Below are 10,211 nucleotides of genomic sequence, written 5' to 3' on the forward strand. Positions count from 1 at the left end.
AGAGCGGACCTCACTTTCAGGGTGACCCTTTCAGACATGTTTTAGGCCCTTGCATAAAATTTGGAGACAGGAGACAGCCAATATGGACTGAAGAGTTCACAGTCAAATTCACTCACGTGTCCACAGGACCTGCCTGACACTCAGCAGCCCCCGGCTGGACGCTGGTGGGATGCCCAGTGAGTGGGCCTTGCTGACACGGTCAGCGTGTCCCCCCCCACGGCCCCTGGAACCAAACGGAGAGCACGGCCAGACACAGGGGACCGCAGCCAGCTCTGCAAGGCCCCACCCGGCCTTTCTCCTCCTTCTGAGCTCCCCCCCGTGGGGGGCCGGAGACCGAGGAGCGAGCGGCAGCACCCAGGCCACAAGACTCGCTCTGAGACGGCTCCCCATCCATCAGCTGGGTCCCGGCTGCCCAGTTGCCGGGAGAGAAGAGACGGTGGGATTCGACCGACGCTCCACGCCAACCCACACACCCGTTCTGGGCTCCACCATGGCGGCCGGGCGTGGTCCTCGCTGGCCGCACCGTGGGAGTGCCTCCCACACGGCACATTCCCCCTGTGGGCCCCAGGAGTTAAACATCTGGAGACACATCCACGTGGTGGCGGCTGGGTGGGGGGGGGCGGGTAACGTCACGAGGGCCCCGTACGAGGAGGAAGCAGGCACACCGCTGCCCCCGAGTGACTGTGGCTTCAGGAAAACGTGGCTGAGAAACGTCGGCGGTGTAGACACAGCTGAGTGACAGACACCCTGGCTTCCTGCATGAAGCAGGCGGTGGCTTTAGGAAAAGGGACTTTGGAAACCGTGTCCCGGGCTTCTAGCTCTCGTGCTGCGAGGACCACTAGGAGGGGGAGCAGGCCCGCCCGGGCCACGTGACAGTCCCACCCGGAAACCGGACGGGGGCGTTGCCACCCGAAGCGGAGGGCCGGTGGGGGTGCACGCGCCCAGTGCAGGGCAGGGGACCGGTCTGCTGCTGGCGGCAGGATGTCACCGCCAACAAGGTGACTGAGATGCTGAGGTGAGGCAGTCCTGTCTCCTCCGTCTAGAAAAATGTGTCGCCCCAAGTTCACCACTCCACACATGTGAAACATTGCGGTGAGAAAATAGGGACAAAGAGGGAGGAAATAGTTCAGTTACAGTCCTTTTCAGTTTAAAGGAGTCCAGCTTCCCAACTAGTTTTCACACTCTGTCGAACGTTGTGAAACCTGCACCCTGACCTCACTCCGGCATATTCTTCAGCGACGGGTCTGTGCGTGAAAACGATCAGACCCGTCTGAGGGGCGAGGATGGGCGGGGCTTCCGGGGCCTCGGGCGTGGGGCGTGCACAGACTTCCTTCCCCCCGCAGCTCTGGGGATCGAACCGGTGACTCAGCGTCTGCGAGCATCTGCGAGCGTCTGCCATCCGCGCTCCCCACTCCCTGTGCGAGGCGGTGCCAGGACACCGAGTTAACCACCGCGTGTGAGGGAGGTTCCTACCCAGAGAGGGCGGGAGAAAGCCTTCAGCTCCACCCCGACCGACTCCACCTGATAATCACAGACGCACGGAGGTTTGGGGGGGCGCAGGTGGGCGGACGGGTGGACCACGGGGGCCTTGGCAGGACACTGCTCTCAGTGGCGAATGCCGGGATTCTGGCCGGGGCGCGTCTGTCCCTTGGCCGCCTGAGGGCTCCGGCTCTGGACGCTGCTGGGCTCCGCTCCTGTCCTGCGGAACCGGGCCCCGGCCAGCGGAGCTGCGCGGAGCCCCCGGAGCCGGCCACAGAGCACGCACACACACTGCTGCTGCCTGAGCGCGCCCGCCCACGGGCGTTTAAATCCAGCCCCCACACACACGGCAGGCTGGGGAATCTGGTTTGGGAGTGCACTGCTGGGCCAAGGGCTGGAAGTCAGCTCCCACCTCCCTCCCACGGGCACGTGTGTGAACACACTCACACGTGTGTTCACTCACACGCACACTCACACGCACACACAACACACATACATGCCACTCGCTCACCCACTCTTTGCTGGTCGGAGCTATTCACACGGGTCGGAAGGGCCCACCCCTTGGGTGTTTCTCTCGGCGCAGACGCGGAGGCCAGCACCCGGCGTCCTTGAGAACCAGCCCCCCCCTCCCCACCCCAGGCCAGCAGGGAGGACGACGCCCTGATGTGCCCCCCCCCGCCACAGCCACGCCAGGAGCTCAGACTCGGAAACCCCCTTCCCTCCCCCCCTTTCGGCTGGTACCCCTTCCCGAGAAGCCAAGATGGGGGTGCAGCAAGGATGACAAGAACAGACATTGGTCCAAGAGAAATGTGGGCCCCCGACCCACAAGCCCGGTCCCCGCCACCCTTGGGTGGCAGCCCTCTCCTGGGTGGGGCGGGCACACCCTCCTTCTCTGTGCTCAGAAGCAGGGGCACTGCTGCCCAGAGAGACGCCAGTGGCCAGCCGGGCCTGGTCCCGTCACCACGGCCACACTCTGCGCCCTGCCCCGCCGCCTCTGGCGGCTCCGCTGGGAGCCCTGCGGATGAAACCGGGGTCTCTCAGGCTCTGGTGTTGGGGGGAGGGGCAGGGTCAGCCATCAGGCTGTTCCCCCCCCCACCCCCGTCCTCACCGAGCTTTAGGAATAGGACCCTCTCAGCACAGACGGCTGAAACCCCCTGGTTTCTGGGCCCGCTCCCCCGGGCCTTTCGGCGGCCGGTGAAGACTGGGCCCCCGGCGGTGAGCACGGGGAGGACCCGAGCTCTCGAGCGTGCTGGGTGGGGAGGCAGGGCGGTGCAGGCCCCGCGGAGCCCGGGGAGGGAGTGGAGCCCAGGCGGAGTGGAGCAACGAAACCCGGAACCACACTCCCGAGGGAGGGACAACCGGGTGTCCCTCGCCGCCCAGGCGGGGCCCACCGGGCTCCCTGCTCCTGAGCCCGGGTCCCCTCCACTAGGCCCGCCTGGCTGGCCAGGGTCGCAGAAAGGCACACAGGATTCGTGACCCGGCAGGAGGCATCCGGGACTGGGGAGCGCTGCCCCCCCCCACAGCCTGGGGCGCCACCCCCACCCCTGCACTCAGTAGGAGGCAGCAACGCCTGCCACACCGACCGACGACCGACGGAGGACAGCGGGCCACCGGAAGGCAAAAGCGACCCAAACACAGTGAACGGCTCCTCCTCTGGTTCTCGGGCACCGAGCTGAGGGGGCAAGGCGGGGGGGGTCATGAATGAGGACCACACCTCGTGGGATCTGGCTCATCCTTGGGGATTCGTGTCAGACACATACGTGGGGGGCGGGGACAAGGACGCCACTGATGCAGCCAAAGCAGCCGGAGCGTCTGCAGGCCCCGGGGGCGGGGTGTCGGGGGGCGGGGTGTCGGGGGGGCGAGTCTGCACGCTGGTGTGCGGTCTGGGAGCCTGCCCAGTCACACGCAACTGAACAAACTGCGTGCTCACGGTTGCTTGAAAAGCTTTTCCTTTGTTCTTCCTTTTTCTTTTTAAATAAAAGTGGTTTTCGCTGTGGGATGTATGCATTCTCACTGGGCTCGACCTGCAGGAGACAGAAGGAATCCTGGGACCTCCTGAGGCTGCACGGCCCCTCGCAGCTGGGACGGGAGCTTGCTCCTCAGGTGTGGGATGGGGGCCAGGAGTGGGAAATGCAGACGCTGTGGGGATTCCCCCCCCCACCACCCCGTCCCCCAGCACGCAGCGAGACCCCGTGCGGCATCAGCACCGTCGGGGCTGGGAGAGAGCCACCACTGGGAGCTTCGTAAGACGCAAAGGAAAGCCCAGGAACCACACACGAGAAGGAAGTTTAACAGGACCGCAGGGAGAGACAGGGAAACGTGAAAACCTAGGGACACACGGAGGAAAAGTGAGGCCACAGGCTGCGGCCACGGCCACCTGTGCGGGCTCTGAAAGCCAGCAGGTGGCCCGGAGCAGTGGATGCCCGGGGCGCAGGTGACAGGGAGGAAGCCAAGGTACGAAGTGGGAGGGCGCGGGGCTGAAATTTAAAATTGATCACGAAGGCCTCTTATCTCTATCTATTTATCTATTTACCTATCACTAATAGGCCGTGTTAAATATTTTAAGTGGAGAAAAAGTACAAAGATGAAGATACATAAAAGCGTCCATATATATACCAAATCTGTGTTCTGTTGCGGTGGAAGCGACTGGAAATGTGTGACTGAAACGAACCGACACACAAGCTCCCGGACCCCGGCCATCGGACGTGGATGCAGGGAGAGCGGAGTCACAGGTAGCGAAACCCTCCCTCCGACGACTGTGTTCGCCCGTGTACGGCTACGGCAGACAGAGCCGAGAGCCCGTGTGTTAAATCTGTGCCTCCTCGACCCAAACACACTTACTATCAAATATTCCTGCTCCCTCGTTCAGACGTCTCATCAGTTTTAAGACGATGCTTCACGATAAATTTAATAGCCAAGCGCGGCAGGGCCTAGAAACCTCAACCACTCATTACGGTCTGTGGGCACAGCCTATAATCTTGTTTCCTTCATAATGATGGCCGCCGTCTCGGGTGCACACGGATTTTACGGCTTCTCTTCCCAGATCCCAAATTAAAGGGGCCCCGGGGTGCGGCCCTGCGTGTGTGGGGCTGCCCCTCCGCGGGGCACCCAGAGGGCAGAGGGCAGAGGCGGGGATGCCGGGGACGCAGTTCCAGGAGGCGGGGGCCTGGCACTGAGCACATTCAACCATCTGTTACTTCCGGCACACGCACACACAGCCGCAAACACTGGGACACATTCGGAACGCTCTAAGATTGTTTGATATTGTGTCAGGAACGTGTCTGACCCCTTGCATTTATTAAGAAAAATTGTAATTACACAATAATAAAATTCCTAGGCCCACTTTCTACTTCACATCAAATCATATCTGACTTCTACATTCTAGGATGAACTGTCTACATAAAGAATAGCTCCTTTATATGATGTTACTAACCAGTATTACCCCAATAAATTTAATAGAAAAAAAAAGAATAGCTCAGAAGTAACCTCTTTTAAAAACACAGTTCCAATTAAATGGGAAAAACTTAATGGGACAAATCATGATACATGCGATCATTTTAAACAATGCAAACACATTCTCTAATATGTTAGTCAAACTCCCAGAAAACTTAGGGGGAAAAAAAGCTACCCATGTAAGTGTCTTCCTAGGGCACACACTTGACACTCCATCAGTATTTGCACGCTTGTAAGAGCTGCGGGAAAAATGTCCTTGTGTTTGGCTACAAGGGCAGCAGGCCTGCTGTCCTCAATAGAAAGTGGGTACACTCAAGTTCCCCACTTCAATTAATTTTTAAAAAGTATTCCTTGTGCTAATAACTTGATTAAGTTGCTAGAGTGATGAATGCCAGCTGTATCGGCAGGAAGCTCTCCTGTGGATAAAACTGACCGGAAACTTCCGCCCAGTTTCCTGGAAGCACAGGGCTTGGATACGGCCATGTACCCAATGCGCCGCCGCTGGGGCATTCCCCACCGCTGGAGAGCGCTCCACTTCGGGGAACACGCGTTTCCTCCCTAAGGAACAACGTCACCCGTGTTCCGCCAGACCCCGAACACCCCGTCCCTTCCCCGCACCGGGCCCGCGGGAGACGCGGCCCTGTGGGCCACCACCAGCCATGGGGAGGCTCTGACAAACACGTGTTAAAACTTTACCAAAAGGCAACTTGCCTTTCCCCGTGGTCTAGAACATTCTGCCCATCATCACACGTCCGCTGAGCAGTAAAATTCCTTGAGGTCACACCAAGTCTGACTCGGGAGTTTCCCTGAGTGCGTCCTCCTTCCTAGAAGCACGGTTTTCCCCAGCGGTGAAACGAGTCACCGGCCGTTGTTTTAATAGAATTACCAAGGGACACACACAATCTCAATCCCACTAAACACGCCGACTTGTGTTCTCAGCAAAGATAAGGAATCGACTGCCTATGAATAATTCAGTCAGACATCCGATCCGTGAATTTGCATTCTCGAACCTCCCAGCCCCTGCAGCAGCCCTCAGGAGGGGCTCCGGGGGAGCTGGTTGTGCAACGTGAAATCCCCTCCCTTCGTCGTGCCCAACTAGCAATTTTCTACGCCAGAGTGAGTCACGTTCGTGACATCAGTCGGAAAACTGATCGCCGACTGCCTGTCTGGTTGGCTAAGCATTTCGGCGGCAGCCCCGGGGAAACCACATTTATTCCCCTGGAGAGCCAGGATATGGCTAGGGGGCATGCGGGGGCAGGGGGGTCAGCCTCGTTGTCAGGCAACAGAGGAGCAGGTCTCAGAGGGGGGACCCCCACTGCCCCAAAGAGCCACCAGCACCCCATGGCCACCAAGCCACCAAGCCCGCACCTAAGCCAGAAATCTCACTCCTTATCTCTCCTGGAAGCAAGCGATACACCTATGTGATATAAAAGATTCAAAACGCCCAAGACGGGCTCTCTCCCTGGGCTTTAACCCACAGGACCCTGTTATGAAACAGGCAATTCCTGTCTGGAACACAGAAGCACATGGATACTTTCTCCATGCCTCTCCTTGAAGGCACTCGGACAAACACCAGTGGGGGAACTAACTGGGGATCATAGAGGTCGCAGGCCGTGCGCCCCTGTTGCTTGGCCAGAGAAGCAGATCGGGTGCTGGGGGTGTGCACATGGGGCGGGAACCAGGCCACGTCTCAGCCTTATCATAGTGAGCGTCCTGCGCGTCTCTGGGGATGCAGGGTTAGAGGGCCCCCCCCCCAGCTCCGAAAGGCCGTGAGGACCACACCCTGGGTGCAGCCCCAGGCGGGAAAGGGGCGTCTCCGGGTCACACTTCCGCAGTCTGAATTCTCCAAATGCTTTACAGGCACTCTCATCACTGTTTCCGGCCTCTTCGAAGTGCTCTCTCCCCACGGTCCCACCTCAGGTGGCAGTGACGCAATGACGCAGTCTCCCAGGGAAACGCAGAGTCAAAGGTGATTCTGCGACTCGCGCCCCTGTCCTGGCGGGGCCCACACTTACTTTCCTCTGGGGGGGGTGTGATTTGTTTGTTCAGCAGGAATTACATAACCGCCACCAAGTGCAATTAAAAAAAAAGTTGTAGTCAACATTCCTCGGCCTCAGCATTATTCGGTTTGCTAACCTGGCTCACTGTTTCCTGGCACGAAAGGGAGGGGTTTTCGTCCTGTTCTGTTTTGTTCTGCAGCCAGTTCGAAGGCCTCTCTTGCAGGCGCGGGGCACAGAGGCCCACGCGCACGGGGCAGGGTGAGTCAGGGAGACGCAAGTGCGGAGGAAAGAGATTAGTTGTCCCCAAAGCGGCCTGGTTCAAGAGCAGTTGCCCAGCGGAAAGCGGGCCCCTGGGGAGCAGGTGCCGCCGCCCCGCTCATTCCATTCGCAGGACTCACGGGCGGCGGCTCCTGCCCTCAGGAGCGGCGCGCGCCCCTGCGCGAGGCCCGCGGCCTGGTTGGGTCGCGCGCGGTTCCAGCGCCAGCTCGGGCCCCGGCAAAGGGCAGGGTGTTTCTCCGGCGGGAGGGGGGTGACTCTTTCTGCGAGTCAAGTGTGCGTGCGGCTTGTGATCCGCACACGCGAGGTGTGAGACGGAAACACGCCGTTTAGGTGCCGGCAGCGGCCGGGCCGGAAGCCCTGACTTTAGGTCCAAGGCCGTGGCCCCTGGTCAGCTGGGTTCCACCGGGCGCTCCGTCCACTGCCCCGGGGCCCCGGAAAATAAAGTCGGGGACGGGGGCGATTGTCAGGAAAACCTGCAGGCCGTGCCCTCTACACGACCCTCCGCGACCGCGGGGCCCAGCGGCTGCCGAGGCTCGGAACCGCCCCCTCGCCCTGCGGGATCCCAGGCCCCAGACGCCGGCACCGCGGAGACGCGGCTGGAGTCGGAGTTCCGGGCCTCCGCCGCCTTCCTCCCCCCGGGGCGTGGCCCGAGGGGTCGCGGGGGCTCGGCCGGGGCTCTGCCTGCGGGGACCCGGGAAAGGGCGCGCGCCCGCGCACACTCACGCGCGCGCGCGAAAAGGGCTCGGGCCCTCTCCGCCCGACACTGTCACCTGGGCAACGCCTGGAGCGCAGAAAGTACACAACCCCTTTCCCCTCAGAGGGCGGGCGCCCGGCCCGCAGCAAGCGCTGCTGCCTGCGCCCCCGCCCCGCGGTCCGGCGTTCTCCCCGGCGCCCCGCACTCCCCCCCGGTCCCCGCGCCCTCCCCGCCGCCCGCGTCCCCGCCGCCCGGCCCCTTACCCGGTGGGGGGCTTGGCCGCCGAGGCGCACGGCGCGTCCATGGAGCCGGCGGGCCGGGCCGAGTCAGGCGCTCGCTGCGGCCGCCGTCCTCACTCACTTTTTTCCGCGCTGACCCATCGTCCGCCCACGCGCGCCGGCGGAGGACAGCCGCGGGCCTCCGGGCGGGGGCTGGAGGCGTTCGGGGCAGGCGGGGGCCGGGCCGCGCGGGGAGGGGCTGTGAGCCAGGTGCGCGGCACCCCCGCCCGGCTGGCTCCGCCGCGCCCACCGAGCGCCGCCCCCGCCGCAGCGCCCCGCCCGGCCGGCTCCCAGGACCTCCGCCCCAGGAGGGAGCGCGCTGCTTCGGGGCCGGTGGGGGCCCGAGGCGCGGCTGCGAGGCGGCGGCGGGGTGGGGCGGAGGGAGGGGAACCACCTGGCAGCGGCGCGGCGGGAGGAGGGCGAGGTGGGCGGACCGGCGTGGGCAGGATTGAGGTTGCAGAAGGAGCAGCAGCGAGTGACCAGTGTCGCCGGACCGGGAAGACCGTGGAGCCCAACTGAACCTGCCTGCGCGGGGCAAACACCTAGTGCGGAGGGTCTCAAAGTGGGTCCCTGTCCCGCAGCACCCGGGGGCTGGTTGGAAATGCGCCGCCCCCGCCCCCCGTCCTGGGAAATCGGAAACACTGGGGCTGGGGCTGGAGCCGGAGCTCCTACCCGGAGCACGGGAAAGTTTGCCAGGCCGCCCTGCCCGGCGCTGAGGCTGCACAGCCCCGTGGAGGCGCCCAGGGCGGCCCCCGGGGCCGAAACCGCAGCAGAAGCAGCCCAGGCTGGCGCCCCAGCCAGTCACCCGGGCGCCCCGATCTGCCCCGACTTCACCCTCACACTCCTCCTCACTCACCCCAAAGCAGAAAAAGAGATTTGGGCCGGGGAGAAAGTCTGACCCACAAGGGACTGGGAATAAAAGACCGAGAAGGCGCAGGCCCGAGTGGTCGGCGTGGGAGGAGGCGCCCCTCCGGGGACCCTGCACTCGGTAAGGTGCCGAGTCCCCTCCCCCAGCCCTCCCAGCGGATCCCCGCGTTGTCGGTAACAGCGGGGAGGCCAGCCTGCAGCCGGAGTTCAAAGTCCTTGCGGCTGCACCGAAGGCCTTGGGGCTTAGGCGGGGTGCCCACCCAGAATGGCATTCCTACCTGTGCGCCTGGCCTTGGAGCTCACCGCTCCCCAGAGGCCCGCCACCTGGGGCCTGGGGCTGGGGCTCGGCCTGCGCTGCCGCTGGCACCTATGCTCTGACCGCAGCCTCCTGGGTAGGAAGGCCCGGCTCCCCTTGTCCTGCCGATTTTCGTCTGAGCACTTATCACTGTGTGTGTACTTAAACAAAAGTTTGTTTACGCCTATAGCGAACAGTTTATGTGGGTGTGGGTAGCCGCGTAGGAACAAATACATGGGTGTACGCGTTTATGTGGATGAATTACAGATGTGTCGATAGCCGGCGTGTTCAGTATACGTTTTGTCCCAGGGTGTCCGCAGTCTCCTGCCCGCCCCATCAGTCTCAGTTCCCTGCATCTCTGCCCCCAGCACCGAGGCAGGGGCCTAGGGGGTGGGGGTGGAGCTGGGGGTGGGGGTGGGGCAGTGGCTGCTCCACAGAAGAGAGTGCGGGGAGCCAGTGCGTGTGTCTCCAGGCTGTCCTCCCACCTGTAGGATGGGAACCAGCAGTCCTTCCCAGCGTCTGCAGAGGCTGCCTTGCTCTGGGCACAGCGGCAGGTGCAGACCCGCAGCCTGGGAGGCAGGGAGCCCGGAGGGGAGAAGGGGCTGTGGCCGGGGCCCAGGCCCCCTGACCCCCCTGGAGAAGGTCTGGCCCGTGGGTCACAGGTAACCCAAGGGCGTTTTAGTGGTGTGACCGCTGGCACCTGGGAGACTTGGAGCCGCCGGGCCCCGGCACAGCCCTGCAGCCCCCTGCCTGCTCCAGGGAGCACAGCTGAGCGCCGGCCTGGTGCCCTGGTGCCCTGTGCCAGCTGTCAGCGCACAGCCCTGCCCGCCGCTCCCCACTGCCATGCGGCCAGCTCCACGCCCGGG

General features: G+C 63.0%; 1 protein-coding gene across 1 annotated transcript in view; it reads right to left on the minus strand.

Annotated features, from left to right (window-relative positions):
• The window catches only part of COBL (cordon-bleu WH2 repeat protein), a 114,855-nt gene extending 106,300 nt beyond the window's left edge, over positions 1–8,555 (minus strand). The window contains exon 1 of the mRNA XM_045826911.1: positions 8,169–8,555. Coding sequence (XP_045682867.1) covers positions 8,169–8,209 — 41 coding nt within the window. The 5' untranslated portion in view covers positions 8,210–8,555. The remainder of the gene's footprint in view (positions 1–8,168) is intronic.
• Positions 8,556–10,211: the final 1,656 nt, after the last annotated feature.

This window comes from Phyllostomus hastatus, unplaced genomic scaffold (genome assembly GCF_019186645.2).
Source record: "Phyllostomus hastatus isolate PE091 unplaced genomic scaffold, TTU_PhHast_1.1 phas_scaffold_78, whole genome shotgun sequence".
Classification (NCBI taxonomy): domain Eukaryota; kingdom Metazoa; phylum Chordata; class Mammalia; order Chiroptera; family Phyllostomidae; genus Phyllostomus; species Phyllostomus hastatus.